General features: G+C 31.8%; 1 protein-coding gene across 2 annotated transcripts in view; it reads right to left on the reverse strand.

Annotated features, from left to right (window-relative positions):
• Nucleotides 1–12,977, reverse strand: part of LOC136981934 (rho guanine nucleotide exchange factor 17) — a 65,268-nt gene extending 52,291 nt beyond the window's left edge. The window contains exons 1-3 of one of the 2 annotated variants that reach the window (XM_067278336.1): nucleotides 12,804–12,977; nucleotides 10,882–12,697; nucleotides 1,252–1,329 (exon numbers count right to left, since the gene is read on the reverse strand). In XM_067278336.1, coding sequence (XP_067134437.1) covers nucleotides 1,252–1,329; nucleotides 10,882–12,633 — 1,830 coding nt within the window. In that variant the 5' untranslated portion in view covers nucleotides 12,634–12,697; nucleotides 12,804–12,977. Of the gene's footprint in view, nucleotides 1–1,251; nucleotides 1,330–2,959; nucleotides 3,111–10,881; nucleotides 12,698–12,803 lie in introns of those variants that run through there. The other variant, XM_067278337.1, reaches the window with a different exon arrangement.
• Between the last annotated feature and the right edge of the window lie 1,523 nt (nucleotides 12,978–14,500).

The raw sequence follows: 14,500 nt of genomic DNA on the forward strand, positions 1-14,500 counted from the left end.
GCTTAAACATTGCTATAGATACAATGAAAATTTTATCCTTCTCTTGCATAAACAGCTTATAGAATTGCTAGAAGTGAAGGTCTTTAGATATAAAATAAAATTATAATTGTGTTATATGTTTTGTATAAGCCTTTGAGTAATTATTGTGATCCTAGAGTTATGAAATATAACTTCACGATAGTTCTGGTAATTTTCGAAACAGAAATGATGAAAAAAATCCAATAATCAAACATATAACCAGGTGGTAATACTAGAAAACATAGAACATTATTATATTAGAGAATATACAGTATAATAAACTAATGTAGAACAAATACATAAAACAGATTAGCTAGAATAATGAAATGAAAAAAATAGAATACAAAATACAAAAGTGAATACTAAATACAATAAAATAGAAGCAACAAACAATACAAAACACCAGAAGTAATAGAAATCTACGGATAATATACATAACAACAGAAGAAGAAAAATATACTTACTATAGAAGATATATAATAGAAATATTAAATTTCTACCATTTTCTATCGTGTTGTATTCTTTACTCATAGCAAAAACACAAAAACAACAGTTTTGTGTGTAGTATGTTTATAGTGTAATTTTTTATTCGACATAAACATAAAACAAGAGATAGAATACAATAAACAGAAATGGCATGTTATTGCATGATATATTCTAAAACAGAAACGAATGGAATGGAAACAACAAGAAACAAGCACAAAAACAGAGAGGAAGAACACTAGCAAATGCATGCACAATTCAACACAATTGCAAGAACAGTAGACATAAAACATAATAGATAAGTGGGATGCATGCACAATTGAACACAATTGCAAGAACAATAGACATAAAACCTAACAGAACATAATAAATAAGTGAAATAAGACAATAAAGAATGTATAACTTAACACAATTGCAAGAACAGAAACAAAGATTTTATACCTTTAGGCTATATATAAACAAAATGAATTAGTTTAGAAACATAAGTAATATTTCAACAAACAAATTGTATATTTACCATTCAATTTTCTGTGTATTATGATTTTAATAAAGGCGTACTTCTTTTGAAGTACACCGGAAACATTTATGGCACAATTTAACACGTTTAAAAATAGTTAAAACGTCGTACATTCATTCGTACACTAATTTTATCCGATGACACGTATACAAACGATCGATTTTATAACCAAGTTTAAACACTCGTATTTATTTTATAAATAAATGAATCACTGGCAAAGTAAATTTACTTACATTGACCAATATTTCTAGAGATTCTACGTAAGACTCCTCCGTGCAATGAAGTTCCCTCACCACGTGTGTCCTGGTATCCTTAAAAAGTAACACAAAAATAGTTATTTTAAGCTTATTTTGACTGAAATTTTCGACATTTTTTTTATCGTCTTTACGTAATTTGTTTAATGTAATCTTTATACGGAGAGTAAACGTTAAATCGGGGTTCATCTAGAGGCTGCAGTTTCTCGCTCTCTCTCCTTTGGTGCAAATTTTATGTCAGGATCCGCATTTTTAACACGAAAACCACATAATTCCGATTAAGCTGGGTGCGTTTTAACACCTTGCAAACACTTTTGAGGCCGTGATCTAAAAGTAAAGCGCTATATCAAGGTTCTAGATACAATAAGGTTTCATTAACAAGTAAAGCTAAAGAAAATGCAGCTTAGGATCTTGTGTGGAGAGCCCCTTAAATACGCTACAGCGAGTCTAAATTAGACCATGGTTATCGTTATATCGAGAGTCCTGAAAGTAAGGCATCCCGACATTCCGTTTTTATCGATCTTTTAGGTACATAACTCCTCTCTTATCGTTATACCGAAATATATTGGAAGAAAAATTATTCCTCGCTATAGCATAACGTGATATCGCTCATGGGCTGCAATAGTGGCACAACTCCAAAAATCAAGTTTTGAGATAAATGAGTTTGAAGTTTTGCCTTGTATTGAAATGCATCGTTCACAGGATTCATTGATGGAATAAGTGTTAAACGGTACTAAATGGCTCTGTAAGGGTTCAATTAATAATGGAAGGAAGACCAATCTGCAATTCTGGAGAGTGCATTAACTCAAAAGTCGTATTTTTTGAGTTGTGCCACTATTGCAACCCACGAGCGATATGGTTTCCAGGACCCGAGGTTCGCATAAGCTAAACAAACTGCAGCTTAGGGCCTCGCGCTATGAGTGTATAGCTTAAGGCCTCACAATTTTACATGTATCATTATTTATTAAATGGAAAGGACCTGTTATATTATAGATTAGGGCCACAACAAAGTCCAGTCCCGAGAGAGTTTCCTTGCGAGAGGCATAGAGAATTATCAATTAAATCGAAAAAAGTGATATACAGGGCAAAGGTATTATATTATTTAATACCATAAAATTAAATTATTAAAAGCAAAATAAGAAGAACCACTTATTAAAACACATTTTTTATCATTTGAGGACAACAAAATGGGGTGATTTAAGTGAACGAACACAGTAAAATTTTGCAGCACTCCCCGAATGCCTGCGAAAGGCCAATCTGAAGACATTAGCGCGTTATACCTCCGAGAAGGCCAGGGAGAATTCGAATTAGGGGCCCCACGTATAGTGTTGACTTCTTCCAGGCAATTTGTTTTTTTAAATGATTTGTTTGGGGCGAAGGCCCCGGGCAACTTGCTCACAGTAAAATTGTATTGTTTTTATAGTTAAAATTTCTAACATAAACGCTAAATTTGGATCGTTCGGGAGAGGAAAAATCACACAATTCTGCTGTTTTGTTACAAAGTTAAGACATTGTACAGATGGTTAATGACGTTGGCAGAATGAAAATAAACACAAAAATATTGATCCCACGCGTTTACACTCGAGAAAATTACGTCCTAAATCCTCCCCCCCCTTTTTAAAGTAAAGATAAAGTTACACGTGACGCGAATTAGGTTAAATAAAAATAATAATTTGCATGTTCCTACCTCAATATTCTCTTTTGTACACATTCGTGTCCAACATCAATAACCAGTTGTGCTGTACTAAGTGACAAAAAGTTTTGGCTGTGATAAAAGTATAGTACTTATCGAAATTTCCTGCATGCTAGAGTTACAATTTTACACCACTTTAAAAAAGTAACACGTGACCATAAACGTCGCCAGTCTACAAATTTGGAGATTATAATGTAAACAACTTGTATTGTCTAGTTTATATATATACAATGGGTTTATTGTGTGGGTGATGTTGCAATGTACAAACTGTCGAATAAATACCCCCTTTTCCTCTTCTTATAATTTGCATTTTTTTTTTTTTTCTGTATTTTTAGTGGCTTTCTTATGGAGTTAAATCGAACTGAATTGTTAAATTCTTTGGGCGGAGCTGGCATTTCCCGTTTTCAATGTGATTTATCACCACATACAACGTCACAAATTTCTATTTTTTTTTTATAAGGAATGTATGTGATTAATTACATAAAGAATAGGTTTTATTCGTTATTGGGCGGAGCTCCTATTTATTTTCGTTATACGTCATATAAATACAGTCCACTTTTTGGTGTATACATTATAATAATAATTTTCATAGAATGAATTGGGCGGAGGTCGTTGTGCTTATTTAAGAACGTTACGCTTGCTAATTTTCAAAAGTTTACTTTTATAAGTGTAATTTATTGTTGGGCGGAGCTCAAATTTATCTTTACATGAAAATATTCAGCATAGATAATGTAATTCTTAAATTAGGCACAGAAATTGCATTTACGTGTAAAGAGAATTTATGATTGAGCGGATTACAACTGATAAAAGTTTTCTTATTTTTTAAGTGCTTATGAAATTTCAAAACCTCCCCCTTCCCATCAGTAGTAAGATCACTTGGCAAAAGAACATTAATGTTATCATTAATCTCTCATATTGAGCGGAGCAATGTACTTTCAAAATTGAGAATTTATACACAGATTCTTTATACGTATATGCCAATGATTTAAGTTTCATAAAAGTTTGGTTTTCTTTTAATGATAAATTGGGCGGAGTCATTATAATAACTAATAGGTCTGTGCTTAAATTATTAAAGATTAAAGGTTAGAAATATCAAATTTATGGAACAGTTTGAGTAAGAACTGAAGTTCAATTTTTAACATTGAGCGGAGCAAAAACGTATTTCATTTAATACCCAGATTTACTTATTTATTTAAGATAAATTGCAATAATTTCTCTACAAGTTATCGTGATCTATAACGTCCATGAATCTAATTAAATATCAATTATATTCAATGGGCGGAGCCGAACATACTTTACCACATATCTCGCGAACCAGTGCACCGATTTACACGAAATTTGGCACATACAATGGAAATATACCATATATCAAAATGGCACTCTCAATAAAAGTATATATATATATTAAAAATTAAGTAGAAATTATTTATTATTTTGTTATAATTCGTCGCTTTAGCAAAGTGGAAAATGTAAAAGAGCAATAAAGTGAGGGGGAAAAGGTAGAAGTAAGCAAAAATTCTCGAATTTTGCTTACTTTTTTCGTTATTCAGCTAGCAGAACAACCTTGAAAAACTCTCGAATGTACTATTTTTGGTAATTTAAAGTAAAGAGAACGTTAGTTACATTACAAGAGAATTTACATTGCTACGTTTTAGTACATCCAGTTTTATAACATTCGAAGAATTCATTAAGCTATTATACGATTTAACCTCCTTATCAGCAGCAGCAGCAGCAGCAGCAACATAAGTTCGAATATAACTTTAGTTAATGGATGTATGCATTCATTTATCACTCATAAAAAAGCCACGAAACACATCAAATCTGTACCTTGACAAGTATGACTTGTCTGACCAATTTCATAGCAATTAATAAAACTTGTCAGTCTAGATGCTACATAAAAGCATGGGTCAACATCAGAATGGAAATTATCAATAATCTATATACACCTCCCTGTGTTTATTAAAGAAAAATTTTTAAAAATTTACTTTTCCCCCTAAAAAAAATTATTGTATATGTGTAAAAAAGTGTTGCTACCATTAGATCGGGAGATATTAAGGATATGGTGCCATATCTCCCGAACCGACGATCCAATTTATCTGAAAATTTCCAGTAAGGTCTCCCCCTGATCCTCAAATCTCCCTGCAAAATTTCAGAAATTTTCGACAATTGGCACAGGAGTTATTAAGCTTCAAAGTGGGTGAGAAAAATCTTGCCCCTCACACACTAACACCCAAACATACAGAAAAAACCCCCAATTTTTTAATTTCTAGACTTTTGAAGGTCTCCGAATCCGAAAACGTAATAATCTCGGGGGGGGGTTCATTTACTTTTCCTATGTTACTGTATATACAGCATATAACAGTTGGGAAAATAATAGCATTAATAAGCAGCAATCTCTAAAGCTTAATTTTGAAGATAACAGAGTTATATAGGTAAAATTCGAGAACCTTTAAGGGTAGGATGCTATATAATAACTATATTAAATCATTATATAGTTAATCGGACCTTTAAAAATGTTAAATTTTGAATTAAGTCTGCTGTATAGGTATTATCAGGGAAGGTTGTAAAAGAAAAAGTGATGTAACCATATTAAATTTGTATTTGTGGTTTCATCATGTACTGTAGGCATGAGATGTTACCCTGTAAATGGGCATCAGAGAGCTAAAAATGCAACCGAAGAGGGATTATTTTGCAAAACACCTAAAATATATTTTGCCTGGAATTTTATATCTCAAGGGGGCCTGAATAAAAGGAAGCTTGTGCATGTGTAGCACTGTTTAATAACATTACTGTACAATTTAAAAGTAAATAAGAAAATATAACTTTTATAATTACATTTTTCACAAAAAAATAAATCAATTAATTAAAAATTTTGAAAGAAATTTTATTTTTTAAAGCCGAAATTTAGAAAAAATAAAAATAAATGTAAATCTAGACATGTAAGGGCCATTGCTAGACACATTATAAGTATGGTTGTTGGTATGTGTTAGCTACTGTAAATATTTGTAGTTGAAGCAAGGTGTTCTGAAAATGAGCCAATTCTCATTTCTTTTTTTTCTTCCCCCTCCATAAATGATACTACTACCAGCAATAATGGCTGTTTCTAATGTCATTAGCTGCGGATGATGATAAGTTAATGAAGGTTCAAATGAATATTTATTATATGTTTTTATCTCTATTAACTCATACCTTTACATTAATTAATATACTTATTGTTCATTGCAACATAACTATGCTAATGTATGATATTATGATGGTAGCATATTTAAACAAATAGAAGCATACTGATGATGAATTATTAATTGATGCTTATTAAATTAGTAGTAGTAATTGTTCCTCCAATGCTAAGTAGCATACTGGGCAGCAATTAAACAAAGAAGAGTATAGAAGATCAGGGTATATGCTACTACTTTTAAGCTAATATAAAAGAAACAATTAATGTAATGTTGTTCATGTTATAACACAATTTGTAGTTGCTATTGTTGTTCCTAAATACACCATAAAGTACATTTGGCATACCAAAATAAATTAATAGGATAAATAAAATACGAATGAAACCTGTAGATAAAGGTGCTAAAGTTTTTCTAGGTGTAATTATAGCATTAAATATATATTTTCATTGTAAATGAAATGCTTCACAATTAACACAGAAAGAGTTGTAAGGTAAACAAAGAAACTTATGTGTTAATTTATAGCTTAAGCTGACATAATAAAGAATTTAGTAATATTTTAAATTAATAAAAATATACATTTGTATATTTTTGCATATATAAAACTATAAACAATATCATAACACTAAAATTAAGAATTTATATTAATGAGAATTTAGATTAAAGATGAACCTGTTAGCATTTAACTACTATAAAAGAAAATTTGGTACTAAAATAGTGTTCTCTGATGCTGCAGCATTTATAAAACGCTACTCTATTTTCTATTTTTGGCTTCTTAATTTTTTTTTCCCCTGTTTATTCTTTAGTAAAACAGACTTCTTTGAAAAACTAAGCCCTTGAACTTGTCCTACATACTTTGAAAGATCTAACAGTAACAAAAGCTTTCTAATTAATTACTTTATAAAACAATCTGAGATAAATTGATTCCTATAACTTAATAATATATTTAAGGAATGTTTATATAATAAAATTTAATAAAATTAGCAGTTGAAAGATATTTTTAACAATATTATTAACGATAAAGACGTGTGAAAAGTGACAGTTTTATGTATCATTAACATTTTAGTTATAAATAAATTGTTAGGAACAAAAAAGAAATTGCACATCCAACTACAAATTTTCCACTTTGGAGAGCACCCAAAATAAATTTTAAAAGCAGAAAGAAAAGAAAAAATATATATATACATACATACATAAAAAAATCTCTCGAATAAGGTTCAACATTACAATTTTTATACGGTTAAAATTTGTTTTTTTGGAGTCGTTTAACAAGTGTTTTTATATTGTTTTTTTTGCGTAAAAACGTATTCTTTACTATAAGTTAAATATATATATATATATATATATTTTGTTTCCCCTCGTAAATATCTCTTATTATAGATGCTTATTCAAAATTATATATCCGGAGCTTTTTGTGAATTAATAGTTCTCCCAGACTACCAATTATGTATACTTTAAAACTCAAAAGTATATTCTAAGTGGTCTGACCAGGTAGATAATCAGCAAAGAAGGTAAGAGAAGAAAACATTAAAGAAATCATTAAGAATAAAGAATAAAGAGATAAGTTTTCTAACTTATAAAGATGTTGTTGATGATGTTTATTGACATTTAAAAAATTCATAAACAAGTTTTTCTGAATTAGTTCAACTTTTACTAGTTTTAGGAGCGTTAAAATAGATCACTTTGAACCTTATCGATGAATAAATTATTCTAAAAATATAAATATTTAATTAACTTAAAGAATAAACAATGTTAACTCTGAAACATTGGCTAATATCCAGTATTAAAAACATCTCTCTGTTCATTAAGATAACCAAGATTGATAACATTTCCTCCTCTTCTTCTTTTTTTTTTATACTTCAGAGTATGAATTTATATTCTTAAATTGCATTTAATACATTCTTATCAATGGAGAAACGGGTTTAGAAAGTGTTCACGTGGGCGAATAATTTCTAAAGTGAGTTAAAACTGATTAAAATAATATTAGTGGGAGTTTTGATAACGTTTAATAGGTTTTATGAGTCATTGCAAAGCTCGCAAATAATTTTTATAATGGAATATGCAAGTATAAATTGATAATATTATCATAGATTTATGTGTTTAGTGATTAAAAAAAAGAAGAAAAAAAAAGGTTTTATGTTCTGTTCAATTGCTGTCTGACTGCAAGATTTCTCAGAAACTATGAGTAAGAAAGTAAAAATATTTTGGGACTTTAATGGATATATTCTCCTCCCAAATTTTATGAGTTAGATCCATTTGTCTATAGCACAGATCGGAGGTTATAATTGGCGAAAATAAATTACAGTTGAAATTTTTACATTCGTTTTGATTAAACATTTATTTTGTTTTTCGTTTTTTTATCCGTCCGTGTCTTCGGTGTTTCTTAAAGATTTGAAAGAGTTAGAATGGTAGGAATGAGATATATTCACCAACTTTCGTCTACAAAATTCTATTGACTATGCTATTATAACGTTTAAGTAAATAGAATTAACAATTAGGAAATAGACTACTAATCAATATTCTTTAATATAATCAGGGCCATCCATAGAAATTATGAGAACCTAATAAATTTTGATCTCCTCGAGGGAAAAATGTGTCTAGAGTAAAAATTTATCAGAGATTCCGAAGCTCGGGGCCCAATAATGTACCTCTCTGGAAAACATAGTGGGACCATCATCATGGGTCCCGACACGTGCCCTCTGTCCCTTTTTGTGTACGGGCATGAATATAATTTAGAATATAGTATAGAAAGCCAGGCAGGCATACACGAGAACCTCGCTATTTCAGGGGCCTCATTTCACTTCTCATTAATCTTTTTGTTCTATACCTGTATAATCCTCTAAATAATTTGGCATAGGACCTCAAATATCACTAAATATGCATCTTTAAAACTCATTGAACCTTTTGCAAATACATATAAACATAATCGGTTGGTTGATAGAATAAGGCAACGCAACACATGAGCGATCTGCCAAGAGAAGATACCTCTCAAGAGGACTCTCTACGGGGAACTGGACCCTATTAAGGCAACGCAACACATGCCAAGAGGGATGTCTCCTGGAAAACTTTCTCTATGGGAAAAGGGATCCTATTTCGATACTAGACACACGAAAATTCCACGTGGCCAGCCCGTGGGTGAGGCGCGAAGTAAGGGGGCGAGGGTAGACACGTGAACGAGGGAACCAAAATGAATCTGTAGAATTTTTTGTAATTAACGTTGAATGCGGCGACAGGTATGAGGTTTGCCCCTGGCACCAAAACTGTTCGGTACGCCCTGGACCAACTAAATGGTTTTATCCACTAGGCCACTTAGTGGGCATAAACATAATCGTAATGATGTTTAGATCATCTGCAGTTATAACAGTTATACTGCTGCATTATTATAACAATAGTAATACGTTTTGACTGACATTAATGAACTGGCAAAGAAAGAATTCATCAACTAGCATAACTAATTATAACACAGCCTACTGTTATTAACAGTGGCATACTAAACTGTCTTGGTGCATTAAATCTCCATTAATCATTAATAAACCATCAACGGCATAATAATAAAAATTTTACGTCTTCATTTTTATAAATAATAATGAAAATAAAAAAAATTTAATAGTAATTTTTTAGAACTGTACCATGAAAAGATTTAATGGTCATCGCTACCAACATGCCACTATTTATTAAAATATTTATTACTTCTAATACAGTAATAAATGACGCCATCTTTGTCCTTTAAATATCAATTAGTCATTAAGAAACTATTAATATCATAATAGCGAATATTTAATATATTCATAACATATAAACGAATAAAAAGGTATTTTAATGTTCATTATTGCAAATATTAAATGTTAGTGAAAATATTTTCAAAGATATTTATTAAATTGACTGGATTGGTTGGCTTTAAAATTTAATTACGTCGATTGGTTAATTTCAATATTACAACCACGTCGATTGGTTGATTTGAAAATTTTAAAGTATATTTAATAAATTGACATACATTTTATTTTTTAAATATTTCGGCATTTCGATTGCTTTTAAGATTTGGTGATGCAACAATTAATTTTTTTAAATTTAAATAAATAATCTATGATACTCTTATATAGCTTGCTACTTGATTCGGTGATGGCACAGTAGATTTAACTGGTTAAAAAACAGTTTATAACACAAGAAAACTTTATCGTATCCTATTTTTTTCCAACAAATGTCGTTGTTTGTCATGCAACACGTTTAGAAATCATGCCAAACAAATCACAGAATATACATTTACGTCACCTTTAGATAATATTATTCGCCCCTACAAAGTGACTAATCGGGCTAAAAATAAACTAAAAGCGCATAGAGCAGGTCAAAATAAAAATATATTAACATCTAGAATTAATTGCAATACTAGAAATTAAACAAAAGAGTTTTTATTTGTTATTCTTTAATGTCAATCCCATTCATTCACCGAACTCTTTAATTTTACTGGCATTTCTTTTTGACTGGTGAAAATTTTATAATAAAAATAATAATATATAATTATAGCTTATTTTCTATGCAGTAGATTTACTTAATTACGTGTTCCCAAATCGAGCAAACACGATTTAATCTTGCATTGTAAAAACGATTAGTTTTGTAATGGAAGCTTGACTCCGCCCAAATATTTAACTACTCAATAGGCTATAAATCTTTCTTCTTGTCTAAATGACACGCAAACTTTCAAGATATCACGGAATTAGAAGAAATAAAAAGATGATAAACGACACTCACCTCGTCCGAAATTTTCCTCTTTGCTTCTTCCACGTATACAAAACTCGAATTGTGATGGGTCAAATTGGGCTCCGATGTGGTTGTGACCATTTCTGATAATAAAAGTAAATCGTTGTTTTTATCTTCTATGGGCGCCGATGTACTGCTTTTGATTTTTTCGTGATTGAACCTCGGATCACCTAAAGAATTGCTGCTGCAATATAACGATAATTGGGTTTCGGTTGCTGTTTTCTTCCCACAAAAATCCATCAGCATCTGAAATTCTTGGTTGTAATTATGTTTTGGTTTTCCCTCGTATTTCCTCATCTCTTCTTCTAGCATTTCTCCATAAGGTCCTCTTAATTTTTTCTTGTAGTACCGTTTCTGTTGCGGATTAACTTCTTCGTTGAATGTCGCTTTTTGTTTGAAGTTGCTAGGAAGCGTCGACGAATTGCTAGGAAGTGACAATTCTGAAGATTTCGAAGACTTTTCTCTATTATCTATCAAGTCTGGATCACTTTTATGTGAAGTAACTTTATTGTGAAAAGGCTCGACGCTTCGATCTTTGTTCGGTAGAGTTTTGGAAGCATCACCAATTTTAGAAGGGAATGAAAAATTAAGAGGCTTGATAGCTACTTGTCGTTTAGTTGTATCTTTTTCTTTTTGGGTTTCACACACTTCTTCATTGATTCGATTTTGGAATAGAGTGGTCTTACTGATCTTAGATGTGGCCCTAGGAAAGGTTCTCACTTCAATTTTGTTTTGTACCGTCTCTTTATTAGGTTCCTTCAGAGGTGTAGCCAAACTTAGAGCTTTCAGCGTTTCACTGTTATGAGTTTTAGGGGGAAGAGTCGGAAGAGTTAAAGGTAAAACCTTTTTCTTCGGTAAAGTACAAGTGTTAATTATCAACATGCCAGACTTGGTATCACTTTGTACATCTTCAGATAAAGAATCGTTTCCATTATTCACCTTAGATTTCTCCTCGGCAATCTTTATAGTACTGGGCTTTAACAATTCAGTCAACTCTCTTAATCTCTTATTACATACCCTGTCGACATTCTCACTATTGTTAAGTGGATACACGTTAGAAATGCTTCTGCAGAACGGAGCAGGTTTATCACACTTCGTGTCACAACCTTCGGGGGCTTTTCTCCTTTTGTATTTGTTCAAATCCAAACCGGACAGGATGTCACGAATTTTTAACAATTCCGGATCCTCTCCCTTTGTGCTTTCGTCTCCTAATGTATCTTTGCCCTTCCTACAAAGGGTTAAGTAGGAAGGTATATCCGGTCTAAGTCTCACAGGTGACCTATTTGGAACGGGCGAACAGGGCAAGGAAGACGGACCAGGGCTCGAAACTTTAGTAAGTTTGGTCAACTGGAAGCTCGGGTTAAGATTTAATTTAGCTGGTTTGTTGTTAAGCTTACCCTTTTCCATCTGTTGGCTCACTAAATGATGGTCCAGACCATTTCGCAACTCCTCGACTTGCTTAATAATATCGTCTAAGGTGATGTTGCATTCCTGGGGGTTAGAACATGTCTTCCTGCCTGTATCACTAACATCTCCGAGTACAAAAGTGGAGACCACCTGGCTGGCATCTGCACCGTTCTGTGTAGTGAGGTGCCTGTAGCTGAGCTTAGGATATTTAGCTATTTTTGGAACCCCCTCATCTCTCCACTCTTCAAACAAACTGCCACTGGTAGTAAGTACAGCATCAGGTTTCTTTTGGCTAGTGGTTTGTGTTTCTTTTCCAGTAACAGTAGGTTTGTTCATTAGAGAACAAAGTAATTTGTTTGTTACGCATAAACGATCTTTATCTCCAAAATTAAGTGGGATGCTATTAGTAAAAAAAAAATAGAAAAGATCATCAACAAACAATCTTGCATGTGATGTTAGAGCTTTTATGCTTAAGTGGTTTAAATGTATTTGAGAAAGTAACTCACCACACTGTGTACAGGGGATGACTGCACAAGTCTTTCGAACTTAAAAGTGTGACGAAAGATGCTACTTAGTTCTCATAATCGCCGACAGATGGAGAGAATGAAGGACAATAAACTCCAATGGATTTTTAAATTTTAAACTCGATATAAAGTTATTTTTAGTATCGTTTTAAGTAGTTTAGTGGAAAAATTTGTTTACAATTCGACAAACTTTACTTTATTAACTGAGAATTTCGAATTACTTACATTTCTTACACAGGAAAAAAATATATATATATTAAAATTTCATTTAAAACCGCATTGTTTAACTCAAAAACAAGTATTTAAACCATTCTATAAAAATATAATTTGTTTTTTTTTATAATATTACACCAAAATACATCAAATTTTGCAATTATAATTTTTAACATGTTTTTAAATTTTTAAAGCTTTAAAAAATTTGTATAATATTAAATAAAAATAAATTTAAATTATAAACGGAATAATTTTTTATATTTATAGGAAAAAAATTGTTTAACTGTGTGTATCTATTTAATTAATAAAATCGTGTGGCGCCATCTTTTGATTTACGTGATAAATAAAGCCACGTGTACCGTATAATGAAAGCCACGTGTGTAGCGTCATTTGATAACTTTGTAGTGTGTACTTAAAACGATTCAACCATAATACAACATATTGTAATAATATCATAGTTTTTAATTATGTTTAACTAATGTTACATGAACTTTATTTCATTCATTTTTTTTCATGGTGTAAAAAATTAAATAAAAATATTTAAAAATATGAAATTTATAATTAATTTTATAATTTATAAAAATTTAATTAAATATGAATTTAATAAATTTACTTAATATATTCCTCAATAGTATTAAGAGCTAAATAGGTTTTCTTCGTAGGTTTTCGAATAGGTGACAGTTTCTCGTAGAAAGACCTCCCGGGAGGTAGGCCCCTTTGGCACGTGTCTGACACGTAAGTAAGGGCTAGTTTTCCGTAGAAAGTCCTCTCGGGAGGCAACCCTCCCTTAGCAGATCGCCCATGCTTTGTATTGCCTTATTCAACCAACCAATCACCAGCCTTTACGCGGAAAAATTGAGAAAGATCATCAGAGGGTGCTTTCAGAAGATTTTTGCATTAGGGTGTCTGTTCTCCTGTCGCCACGTATGAAAGGATCACTTGGATTTGGAAAAGGAGTAAGAGATATACTTTGAACGATCACTACTTAATAACGGGCTGGTCCATCTTTCGGGGCGATCACTGCTTGTAAACGCCAAAGTACAGACTCTACTAGTGCCAATCATATTCTATTCTTAACTGGACCCATGTCTGCTGAAACAGTTTTTTTCGGAAGGTGCACATTTCGCAGAAGAGTAAGTGACAACTTCACCATACATTTCAGTATATCCCAAACATGTTCAATGAGGTTGCAGTCTGGTGAGTTTGGAGTCTAAGGCAGTCTGTTGAGTTCGTTGTCGTGTTCCTTAAACCATTTTTGAGTGAGCTTCGTCTGGTGACATATTGTCATGTTGAAACACGATATAATTCTCAGGAAATATAGCCTGAAGATACGGGTGCAGATGATCACCTAACAGATTCTTGGATCGTGGGGATCTCTTCAAGGATTGTGGGGTGACAATCGATGGTCCCAGCAGGCCTTGCCAAGAGAACGCTCCTTAGACCACGACCGTGTTCAGTAACGCAGA

This window comes from Centruroides vittatus, unplaced genomic scaffold (genome assembly GCF_030686945.1).
Source record: "Centruroides vittatus isolate TY-2023 unplaced genomic scaffold, ASM3068694v2 contig_799, whole genome shotgun sequence".
Taxonomy (NCBI): domain Eukaryota; kingdom Metazoa; phylum Arthropoda; class Arachnida; order Scorpiones; family Buthidae; genus Centruroides; species Centruroides vittatus.